This window comes from Chelonoidis abingdonii, chromosome 3 (assembly GCF_003597395.2).
Source record: "Chelonoidis abingdonii isolate Lonesome George chromosome 3, CheloAbing_2.0, whole genome shotgun sequence".
NCBI lineage: Eukaryota > Metazoa > Chordata > Testudines > Testudinidae > Chelonoidis > Chelonoidis abingdonii.
Window position 1 is genome coordinate 133905440 of NC_133771.1, and position 12839 is coordinate 133918278.

The 12839-nt window shown below is 40.1% G+C and overlaps 1 protein-coding gene across 1 annotated transcript in view; it reads right to left on the reverse strand.

Annotated features, from left to right (window-relative positions):
• Positions 1–614: 614 nt before the first annotated feature.
• The window catches only part of WDR27 (WD repeat domain 27), a 234081-nt gene continuing 221856 nt past the window's right edge, over positions 615–12839 (reverse strand). The window contains exon 25 of the mRNA XM_075064119.1: positions 615–1494. Within this exon, the coding sequence (XP_074920220.1) occupies positions 1447–1494 (48 nt within the window). The 3' untranslated portion in view covers positions 615–1446. The remainder of the gene's footprint in view (positions 1495–12839) is intronic.

Below are 12839 nucleotides of genomic sequence, written 5' to 3' on the forward strand. Positions count from 1 at the left end.
AGAGTGAAGGTGTCAGAATCTAACATACAGTAAGTGTATGGCTTAGCTCTGCAAGAAGCAGCTAAAGCTTATATGCAAGAGCACAGAATTAATGGAATCTAGAAACCTTAAAAGAGTCTTGACTTTTGTGTAATTAAAACATCAACCTTCTTATACTAAATGAAGGTAAGTGTTGTGCATATAACCAAGGGGTATCATCCACTTTTTAAATTCAATTATCTTGTGGTATTTAAAAAGCTTACTGTAAAAAGGTGCATCTGTCACATTGCTGAGTTTTATTAATCTGTGTAGGCAGTGTAGAAATCCCATTTTTTTCCCTTGTGGCCCTGTAGGAAAAGGTCTGAGAAGCAAGTTCAGCTCTATGTAATTGGCCAGCTAAAGACAATTGAGCTGACAAGAGTAAAGGAGTTTTATAAGACTTAATGATCCTTTGTCCTGGTAAGTTTGGTTGGCTTGGCACCACAGTCCATATAAAAGGGTAAAGTTTTCTCAGCATCACACAATTCAGATAAACATAGGCCACAGTCTTAGATGTTCCCCATTTTTAAACAGATTGAGATGATGAATGATTCGAACACCAGTTTATTATTTATTATTCAAAACAACGTCCAACATCAGAATTTTCAAAGATTAGGGCAAACATAGCTAGAGATTGTAAAAATAAATAAATAAATAAAATAAAACCCCAAAAGCTTTCTCCCAGAACTAATTTTCTACTTCAATACTTTTCAAATGTTCTATTTCTAGAAATGGGGCACACCCCTACTGTCACAATAAAACTAAACATAAGTAAATTACCAACTAAAATATCAAGTTAGCTCTGTGAAGACAAAGCCTTTAAAATAAAAGTCTTTTCACCCTTCCCTAACAACTTAACAGAATGGGTACAACGGATAACAGAATGCAATAAAATGGATGTAAATCAGATTGTCTCAGTAATGAGGACCAAATTCTGGTATACCCAAGTTACTTCCAGTAACCTCATGGGAGTTGCACAGATATAAACAAGGGACCAACATGACTCCTAATGTCATTTCATTAAGAATGAGGAACTTTCCTTTAAAAAAAAAAAAAGGAGCATTTCAAGTCTTTAGTTATAGGCAGAAATTTTAGCTTTAAACCTGGATCACTTTCTATTTTAACTGCGTCACCAATCTACAGATAAGAGACTCCAATAGAGCCAAGCACTGCAGCACATGCTTACCTTTAAGCATGTGAGTAGCCCCACTGACATAAATCCTTAAGCCTTTGCTGTACTAAGGCCTGAATGAGTACAATTGTACCACACTGTATCTTGTCCTTATTTTTCCAATGTAAGTGACATTATTTCTGCAACTGTAATTTAAAAAGGAATATTTTGCGGCTTGCACAGTTGCCAATCTTCTTTCTCTCAGCAAGCTGTTATTTCCAGAGCACCAAGGCCAGCGTTCCACAGGCTGGCAAGCATCAAGGTAGAAACAACTGGAGTTTGCCATCCAAGGTGGCTGTGGTGAGCTGTAGTTCAAAAAGAAAAGAACACATGGTTTCAATGGAGTTCTTTTCAGTGAGTGAAGTTTGCTTAGATGAGCACTGACATGAATTAAATAAATTTTGGATGCATTTAAGCTACTCTAATATCTAGAGGTCCAGAATTCATTTTTAAAACAGTTTGATACAAGTTTTATCAATCCAAGCTAGTCTGAAAATTCCAGTTTTATTTGGATTTTTCCCCAGTTGGCTATTTTCAAGTTTGATGCAAAATCAGTTACCACATGAACAGTTGGAAAACCAAATTATGTATATAAACCATACAGAAAATCAAACAGGTACGGGGTGTGGGTGAATGAAAAAGCTGTAGCAAATAACAAAGGAAAGCATTCATTATTAGTAAAGGTACATATGAACAAATATGTTTTGCACATGAACTAATTTTCACTGATGTTAAATACAGTATAAGGATTTCCTCTGAGTGAAAGAACACTGCAAAAGGAACAAACTTCTGTAAAAAAAAAAAAAAAAAAAAAAGATACTTTAAAGATGTGTATTTCAGAACTCTATATTGTATTTATTCCTCACCATCATCCTCTCCTTGGTAATAAAACCAGAGTACACAGCACATTCTACAATTGTATAAACAGAACCTTGAAGTGCAGCTGTGGTCAGAAAAGTGATATACAAATGGCACCTGGTATTCAAGAGATCTACACCATGTGTGTATCCAGAGTCAGATCTGCTCATTTGAATGACAAACATCTAATAGCCTGTAATCCACATTGTAGCTTGTGCTCTAAGCAATCCATCAAGATTGCTCTCACCAAGGTCACTATTGTCTCACGGTTGGACAAATGACATAGCTCAAGGCTCTGACTTTGGTTGTCTTCTCTTCTCCCTGTCCTTCAGCATCCTTTTCCACTATCATGATTTCAACCACCACCTCTATGCAAAGACTCCCTTATCTATTCTACATCCCTGCCTTTTTCTGTTCGTTTCCTCATCTGTGACCTAGTCTCTATTGCATCACCGTGAAATGTCAAACTAAACATGGCGAACATAAAGTGTCTTCTGGAAATCCTCACTTCTCTCTTCCTCTTCAATCACCATCAATAATTTCACTATTTTTGTCATCCAAGTTCACATCTTTGTTGTCATTTGACCTCAATCTATCCTTTTCTTTCTATAGTGTCTATTGCTAACTCTTGCTATGTCTTCCTTTATAACATGGCCAAAATCTGCCCTTGTCTCCATGCCTACTGCCCTAATCTGTCATCTTCACTGCTGCAACCTCAAAACACACCACACCATTTAAATCTATGCAGCATGCTGCTTCTAAAATCATATTTTTTACCTGCCACTCCAGCAGTGTCATCCCCTTCTGAAAGTCTCCATTGGTTCCCTCTCTACTTCTGTATCTGAATATTGGAACGATGACAAGTATATAAAATATCTACTCGTTCTAGCCCTCCTCCTCCCACATATCCTTTTACCCTCCCATGTTGTCATATGTTGAATATAAATTGTAAAATCCTCAGGGCGGAGACCTCATTTTTTTTTTGATATACATAATGCATACCACTGCCTATGGCATTGACCAATATGTCTTACTGTTCTCCACCTGTCTGTAGCCATCTGTTATTTCTTGTCCTATACTTTGATTATAAGCTCTTTGGGGAAGGGAGTATCTTTTTGTTCTGCGTTTGTCTAGTGCCTAGCACCACGGTATTCTGCTCCTTATGTCCCATAACTGTGGCTCCTAGGTACTATGGTAATGAATGTGATAATAGTATGGTGCTATACGATGTAGGACAATAATACAATATGCTTTTATTATAATTTATTCTTGTCAGCATTGCAGAACCAAGTCAGCTCCCAGACTGTGAGATAGAATTAAGGTAAACATTCAGTAGAATAGAATCTAACTGAAGAATTCTTATTGCTGGCGATGATGCATGAACCAGAAAGAATCCAGTTTCACTTTCAAGACCAGCAGCTAGACAATTTCAAACTAACTGAACTTGATACTGAATTATTCAAAGACAATAAACAAGAAACATCATAATACAGTTTTAGAATTTTTTTGCAGGGTATACCTAAACTGGAAGGATTGATCAGTTTCAAAGAATTGATACTCTTCCTATAAACCTCCTCTACTTTCATTGACAAAAACCACACAGCTTTTGAGATTAAAAAGATTTTGAAATTCCAACAGTTTCTTTCAATCAATACTGACGTTTACTTATGCAGCAAAATGGCTTATTTGCAAAAACAGGACTGAAAAAAAGTCCTATAGGTTGAGCCTGCCATCCAACTAAGCTGTTTTCCAGTTTTACATTCCATTGCTGACGGATATGACAAGCCAGTGATGGAGAATTTCATGCCAGCATGTGAACGATCTTAAAAGAATTAGAGACTAGTTCTCAAAAATCCCCAGTGAGGCTAAATTTTATGCAGCTTAGATGAAAAAAAGTATTGCTTGGTTTAAGTTTCTGCAGGCATTTCCATATGTCAACAAGAAAATTATTTTTCCATGTGTGCACTCCCCTTTCCACCCCTCCTCACCTCCCACACCATGTAATCCTTATAGTTTCATAAACAATGACTAAAAATGCAACACTATTTACTACAGAGCTACCAAGTTTGAGCCAGCATCTGAAAGAAGATTTGTACGGGGATGGAAAAAGAATGTACAGGGTTGGAGCGAGATAAGGACTCTGTATTCATGAGTTATGTTTGAGTGAAATCTGGTTAATTTTCATAAGAGAATTAATTTAGATAAACTACCGCAAAACTGGCATTTAAATGGCATTTCCACTCAGCTGGTGTACATTAGCACAACTGGTAGGCAGGGACTGGCTGGCACAAGAACTGGAAAGGGGATCTGGAGACACTGCTCACTGGTTTGAATCCAATCCTCCTTCCTACATGACTTGACATCTCCTCATTCCATGCTCTACTCTTTTCATCACTCATCAAAAATTCACATCCTAACCCATTTTGCCTCTTCCCCCATACCTCTAACAACACTGTCTCTTTTCTTTACTGCTACCATTCCCAAGTCCTTGATGGTTCTGCCTTCTCCTTAGTGGTCCCTTGGTTTCTCAACTTACTTACACTGGCTGTAGATTAAAAAAGGCTTCCCCCAACTTCTGCTACTCCCCTGGGTGGACAGTTGCCTCTTCATATGTGCTGCCACCACTTGTTTTAGGAGGTGCAGTAGGAAGACAGTTTAGGTCCACAGGAAGCTTTAAAAGAAGTCAGTGGCTGCCAAAAGAGCTTCCTGCAGAGAAGATAGTGTTCGGCATCCTTGCCTGATGCCTGATGATCCTCTGCTTTCCCTTTTGACACTTCCAGGGTACGTCCAGACTACCCCCCAGATTGGCAGGTAGCGAATGATCTATTGGGGATCGATATATCGCATCTCATCTGGACGCGATATATCGATCCCCGAACGCACTCCCGTCGACTCTGGAACTCCACGAGGGCGAGAGGCAGAAGCAGAGTCGACGGGGGAGCCGCGGCTGTCGATCCTGCACCGTGAGGATGGGAGGTAAGTCGAAATAAGATACGTCAACTTCAGCTACGCTATTCTCATAGCTGAAGTTGCGTATCTTACATCGACACTGCCCCCCTCAGTGTAGACCAGGCCCCAGTTGCTTCTCCTCCACCCTTTCCTTCCACAGGCCAATCAGTAGCAGAGGAAGAGGCAATTCTTACAATATGACACTGCCCACAATGGCTCTTGTAGGACTCTGTAGCTTCACAAACCTCAACCACCACTGGGGTATCTGGGGCACAATTTATGTCAATGTTGCACACTGCTTTGTGTGTCTCCTCCCAGGACTGTTGATAAAAAGCAGATTTCAGTATCCAAGTCTCTCAATACAGCACCTTTTAAGAGAAGTGAATGAGGAAACCACAGCATGTTTGGAGGTTCAGTTCAAGTAGGCACTCAGAAGTCCACATGATTAATTGTAACTCATCCAAACCCCTTGAGTCTGCAATATTTTCTTGTCTGTTTCACATAGTTCTATAAAGGTACCCATCATTGTAGTGCCCAGCTACTTACTGAGCAGGATATTGTTCCAGAAATCACAAAAGAATGATTTCTTGTGAAATTTTCTTGATTTTCTGCTTCCAGGCTGGTGCATGGAAATGATTTTTTTTTAAGTTATATAAAGTACTCTATCAAATCTCATAGAAATTTGGCTAGTATTACAGTAGTAGGATTAAGGGTAAACTTTTCAAAAGCATCTAAATGATACAGGAGCCTAAGTCTAATCAGAAGTCAATAGGTCTCAGGAAAATGGGACTTAGAAGCCTAAGTCACTTAAACACTTTTGAAAAATTTATCCTAAGTCAAATTTTACCGTAAGGTCACATAGTGAAATAATAAAGTATGGTTCTACTCTGAAAAAACTGTATATTAAAAACGACACCTTACTCAAAAGACCTACTCTTTGTGAGTATTGAGACTCTACTCTGTTAACTTTACTGATCAATATACTGGTATACTTTTGCCACTTTTTATTGCTAGAAGCATAGGACAGGCAGAAAATACACCTACAAGTGTGTATCCTGGATTCTATCGACGGATTTGTAATTAAATTAAAATTGCAGATTCATTGAAGATTCATGTGTGTGTCAGAAAGAGCCCATCTTGACTTTCAGACTCTGTGATGAGATTACACAGCTAGAAGTTAGGAAAAAAAAGTAACTGTAAAATGAGCACATTTGTTGTGGAAATCACTGAAAGACAGAGGAGCCCAGGATGACATTTTGACAGAATGTTTCTTTTTTCAGAGTATATCTACATTTTAATTAATAAAATACCTCATTAAATTTTGGTAGAGTTAATTGCAGTTTGTACTAATATAGATCATGGAGGCTACTGAGTGTTCAACCACAGCTCCTTGGATGGTTCTGAATCCAGACACTGGCAGCTATTAAAATTAGAGATGAGAGAACTCGCTCAAGTATATTTAGAATCCATTCAAATTTTGAACAAAACATTGATTCTTTTGCTTGAATGTTCTGTGAACAAAACTTCTTCAAATTTATACTGGTGTGGTTTCTAGGTACACTTAAGCTACTTTAGCAAAAATCTTTCAGTAGACAGAGGATCAGAGAGTACTTCCCATTATTCTTGCACGTGCAGTCAGCACAGAAATGTAACAGTAACAAAGAACAGAACAAGAAAGTAGCAATGGGGGCACTAACAGGAAGAAAAGTGGCAAGATAAGAACTGAAAAACTGAAGGTGTCTGGAAAGATTCAGAGGCATATTTCTCAACTCGTTAAGGCTCACAAAGTGTGACAGACCCAAATGAGGGGCACAATCCACACATACACAAAACTTAAAATGGTGTGTGATTCATACCTTTCATGTAAATAACTAACACTTCAGTTCCATGATTATGCAAATGTTTTTCAACAATAAAAGTGAGGTGATATCAAACTTGTGTGGAATCTAGGTAACCTTGCAACTCAAATGTGCAATGTCCTTTGATATGATGTAAACTCAATTCATAGATTCATAGACTCTAGGACTGGAAGGGACCTTGAGAGGTCATCGAGTCCAGTCCCCTGCCCTCATGGCAGGACCAAATACTGTCTAGACCATCCCTGATAGACATTTATCAAATCTACTCTTAAAGATCTCCAGAGATGGAGCGCAGAGTAGAGCGGAAGAATGACTTCTCGTGTCTTGTTTACAACACACCTGTTAATGCATCCCAGAATCACGTTTGCTTTTTTTGCAACAGTATCACATGTTGACTCATATTTAGCTTGTGGTCCACTATGACCCCTAGATCTCTTTCTGCCATACTCCTTCCTAGACAGTCTCTTCCCATTCTGTATGTGTGAAACTGATTGTTCCTTCCTAAGTGGAGCACTTTGCATTTGTCTTTATTGAACTTCATCCGGTTTACCTCAGACCATTTCTCCAATTTGTCCAGATCATTTTGAATTTTGACCCTGTCCTCCAAAGCAGTTGCAATCCCTCCCAGTTTGGTATCGTCCGCAAACTTAATAAGCGTACTTTCTATGCCAACATCTAAGTCGTTGATGAAGATATTGAACAGAGCCGGTCCCAAAACAGACCCCTGCGGAACCCCACTTGTTATACCTTTCCAGCAGGATTGGGAGCCATTAATAACTACTCTCTGAGTACGGTTATCCAGCCAGTTATGCACCCACCTTATAGTAGCCCCCATCTAAATTGTATTTGCCTAGTTTATCGATAAGGATATCATGGAGAGACCGTATCAAATGCCTTACTAAAGTCTAGGTATACCACATCCACCGCTTCTCCCTTATCCACAAGACTCGTTATCCTATCAAAGAAAGCTATCAGATTGGTTTGACATGATTTGTTCTTTACAAATCCATGCTGGCTATTCCCTATCACCTTACCACCTTCCAAGTGTTTGCAGATGATTTCTTTAATTACTTGCTCCATTATCTTCCCTGGCACAGAAGTTAAACTAACTGGTCTGTAGTTTCCTGGGTTGTTTTTATTTCCCTTTTTATAGATGGGCACTATATTTGCCCTTTTCCAGTCTTCTGGAATCTCTCCCGTCTCCCATGACTTTCCAAAGATAATAGCTAGAGGCTCAGATACCTCCTCTATTAACTCCTTGAGTATTCTAGGATGCATTTCATCAGGCCCTGGTGACTTGCAGGCATCTAACTTTTCTAAGTGATTTTTAACTTGCTCTTTTTTATTTTATCTTCTAAACCTACCCCTTCCCATAAGCATTCACTATGTTAGACATTCCTTCAGACTTCTCAGTGAAGACCGAAACAAAGAAGTCATTAAGCATCTCTGCCATTTCCAAGTTTCCTGTTACTGTTTCTCCTCCTCACTGAGCAGTGGGCCTACCCTGTCCTTGGTCTTCCTCTTGCTTCTAATGTATTGATAAAAAGTCTTCTTGTTTCCCTTTATTCCCATAGCTAGTTTGAGCTCATTTTGTGCCTTTGCCTTTCTAATCTTGCCCCTGCATTCCTGTGTTATTTGCCTATATTCATCCTTTGTAATCTGACCTAGTTTCCATTTTTTATATGACTCCTTTTTATTTTGTAGGTCATGCAAGATCTCGTGGTTAAGCCAAGGTGGTCTTTTGCCACATTTTCTATCTTCCTACCCATCGGAATAGCTTGCTTTTGGGCCCTTAATAGTGTCCCTTTGAAAAACTGCCAACTCTCCTCAGTTGTTTTTCCCCTCAGTCTTGATTCCCATGGGACCTTACCTATCAGCTCTCTGAGCTTACCAAAATCTGCCTTCCTGAAATCCATTGTCTCTATTTGCTGTACTCCCTTCTACCCTTCCTTAGAATTGCAAACTCTATGATTTCATGATCACTTTCACCCAAGCTTCCTTCTACTTTCAAATTCTCAACGAGTTCCTCCCTATTTGTTAAAATCAAGTCTAGAACAGCTTCCCCCTAGTAGCTTTTTCAACCTTCTGAAATAAAAGTTGTCTGCAATGCAGTCCAGGAACTTATTGGATAGTCTGTGCCCCGCGGTGTTATTTTCCCAACATATATCTGGATAGTTGAAGTCCCCCATCACCACCAAATCTTGGGCTTTGGATGATTTTGTTAGTTGTTTAAAAAAAGCCTCATCCACCTCTTCCACCTGGTTAGGTGGCCTGTAGTAGACTCCTAGCACGACATCACCCTTGTTTTTTACCCCTTTTATCCTAACCCAGAGACTCTCAACACTTCCGTCTCCTATGTCCATCTCCACCTCAGTCCAAGTGTGTACATACTGGTTTGATCTTGCCTCCCAGTTTTGCCCTGACCCTCCTTTCTCTCTGCCATTATAGCCCACGCTCCCTCTTGTTTCCGACCCATCTCCCAGGTCTTCATGTTCCCCACTTACCTGTGGGCTTTGCTCACCTATCTCCATCGAACCTAGTTTAATTGGTATAGTGAGACGACTGGTTTTGCATCTATTGTTCTGGCAGGGTCTGCAGACATATCTCCATTGCTAGAATGATCAAAACTGCCCCGGGATGCTAGAACTAGGGGTGCTGCTGCACCCATGTCTTAAAGTGGTTTCTACCATCTACAGAGTTTACAGTTTTGTTCAATGGCTTTCAGCAGCCCCACTACAAAAATTGTTTCATACACCAATGCACATCCCATAACACACCTTTCAAGATCCCTGGGTCCTACACAGACATATCGCAACATGTGGTGTACCTTTTCCAGTGCACTAAATGTCCCAATAGCAACTATGTGAGTGAAATCAGACAAATCTGACACTCTCGGATGATCATTGGCTGTCCAACATCTTGACAGATGAAAAGAGACGTGACAAAGTTGGTCCCTCAGTGGTGCTTGCCAATGGTATGGGAAAAGAGCCTGATATGCGAGTGACAAACCTTCCGACAATGGCTACAGGTCCACTTGCCAGACAGAGGTTGGAGCATACTCTGCTTCCTGGCTCACCTGTGGGCCTCAGACTAGGTTCTCTGATGGCTCTCCGTGGTAACTGCACCAGCCTTAACCTGGCTTCTCCAAACTGAGTGACTGTGGGCAGGATTTTCCCAATTGTCAGTGGGAATGCTGAATTTCTTAAGGCCTTGCTTGACCTTGTTATATTGGAACTTTGTCTTTCCTCTGAGTTGAGACGGTTTTTAAGTTGGCCATAGAGCACTCCCTTTGGCAGACGACCTTGAGGCATGTCCTCATGTCCCAATCAGTGAAGCCTGCAAATGTCCTGTGTAGTCCGCACAGACTATAGATCAGTTCTTTGAAGGATCTCGTTATTGGTGATCCATTGGTCTCAAGTAATGAATGAATGAACTCACACAGGAAAGACAAAGATAAAGACCAAAATACCCTATCATCTGTGGGCGAACATTTTTCGCAAAGTGATCACTTGATATCTGAGTTATCAGTCCTCATCCTCAAAGGAAACCTGCACAAAACTTTCAAAAGACAAGCCTGGGAGCTTAAATTCACAACTTTGCTAAACACAAACTCATGGACAGAATAGAGATATTGGATTTATGGCTTATTACAATAATTGGTACATCACTAATACCTCCCCTCACCCCCCCAGCAACTTTTCTCCCTCTGCCCATGACTGGAGGCATCTTAATGGGCCACTTCACCTTGAATGGTCCCTTGTATGTGTTAACTACATATGCTAACCAATCTGTTCAAATCTTTTATATAACAGTGACACTTTGAATTAGTTTCCCAGACCTAAAGAAGAGCTCTGTGTAAGCTCTAGAGCTTGTCTCTCACATCAACAGAAGTTGGTCCAATAAAAAGATATTACCTCACCCACGTTGTCTCTCTAATCTATAGTATATGATTAATGAGGGGAGAGAACTTCAGTTGGTGCAGCAGAGGTTTTGCTTGGGGAAGTATAGGAAAGACTGGATGCTTATCCAGACCTATTTGAATTCTCTCACTTCCCATCACCATGACCACTAATGCCTGTTCATTTCCTTCCTGCTAATGCCACCACCTCATTCTGCATTCCCACTCCCCCACATTACTCATGCTCATGGCATCACTCAGTCTTGCAAGACTCCACTAGTAATCTTCTGGGTTCTACAACCTCATTGCTGGGCGTAGGTGCAGGGTTTTGGTGCAAATTTGTGCATCCTGAGACTTCCCCATTCAAAAGAGGGGCCTCAAAGTTCAGAAGGCAACTGTGACAGTAAATACCCGAGTTCAGATTTGGTGGGTGGCTGGGAGGAAAACTAACCAACACTGACGTGTCAGAGAATGCTGAACATGAAGTGCATGAGTGGCATGGCACGTGTGTGATAACTGCATCTTTTAGAAAAAGATATCCAGAAAAGCCTGCTTATACCAGTGGATCAGCAGATGATCGGTGTAGTCTCCTCTCTAACACAAGAAGATCTTAAGAGGGGTGCTTCCAGCATCTTGATTCCTCCACTGAACTAGCAAGATTTTCAGGGAAAACTGCCATAGACTTTAATCTCCTCAACAGGCAAGAAGTGGGATCTGGGGCAATCCACTGACAGATCACTTCCTCCAGTAACCTTTAAGGATACCTTTTTTGTATTCACTGTATATTTCATTTACATTAAAACCATTCTATATAAATAGAATTAGTACAAAACATTGCCCTTCTCAGCAAAGAAGGTTTACCTGAAAGAACTTGAAAGAAGACCTACAGCAGATAAATAGGAATCATCACTTGTATTCAAGATTACACAAAACAAATAGTTTAGGGAGAAAACATTTAATCTCTTCTTATCCTAAACACAGAAGCCTTAATTAAGCATAATCCTCCTCTGCTTATTTGATTATAGCGGCCAAGCTGAAGTACAGTAAACCAGGATATTGACAGCAGCACTGATAGGCTATAATGGAGGGGTTGTATTAAAGTAAAGAAAGCTAAAGATAGAACATAATGGTGGAAGGATGTTAATTGTCCTTTATTTTCGAAAAATTAAGGTGATCATGAGATTAATTGCAAGGCCCAGAGACTTTTCTTGGAATTCTTCCTAATACAGTATGCAGTTTGCAAAGGAAGCTCAGTGTTACCACATTTTTGGTTTTGAGAAATATCCTTCTGTAGTGATGCCACATCAAAGGAGATGCTGTAAGTTCGAGGTTTGTGGCTTTAGAAAGTTCCAGCTGTTTGACTTTAGATGAAGGTATGCATAATACAGATTTTATTTTTGAGATTTCACACCTGACAGGCTCATTGTGTGTGCTATAAATTAGGGAGATACAGTGTACTTCTGAAATTATTCAGAATTGCTTTCGTTCGGATTATTTCTTCTTTACAAACACAAACACACATTCCAGCCTGAGCCTGAATATCTACACCACAATTAAATAGCCCCGCAACCTGAGCCCTGAGAGCCTGAGTCAGCTGACACAGGCTGGCCATCTATGTTTAACTGAAGTGTAGACATTTCTGTAGGGCCATCCAGAGCATGGAGGTTGCATCCCTGATCATCTTGGCTAATAGCCTCTGATGGACCTATATTCCATGAACTTGTCTAATTCTTTTTTGAACCCAATTATTTCTTTTGTTTGTTTCAAACCTGTTGCCTATTAATTTGAGTGATCCCTAGTTCCTGTATTTTGTGAAAGGATAAATAACACTTCCCTATTCACTCCCTCCATGATAAAGCAGTGAGAAGGAATCAGACATTCTAACTTAGGTAAGTATCAGGCCTGGTCTACACTACGCATTTAAACCAATTTTAGCAGCGTTAAACCGATTTAATGCTGCACCCGTCCACACAACGAAGCCCTTTATATAGATATAAAGGGCTCTTTAAACAGGTTTCTGTACTCCTCCCCAATGAGAGGAGTAGCGCTGAGATCGGTATTACCATATCGGATTAGGGTTAGTGTG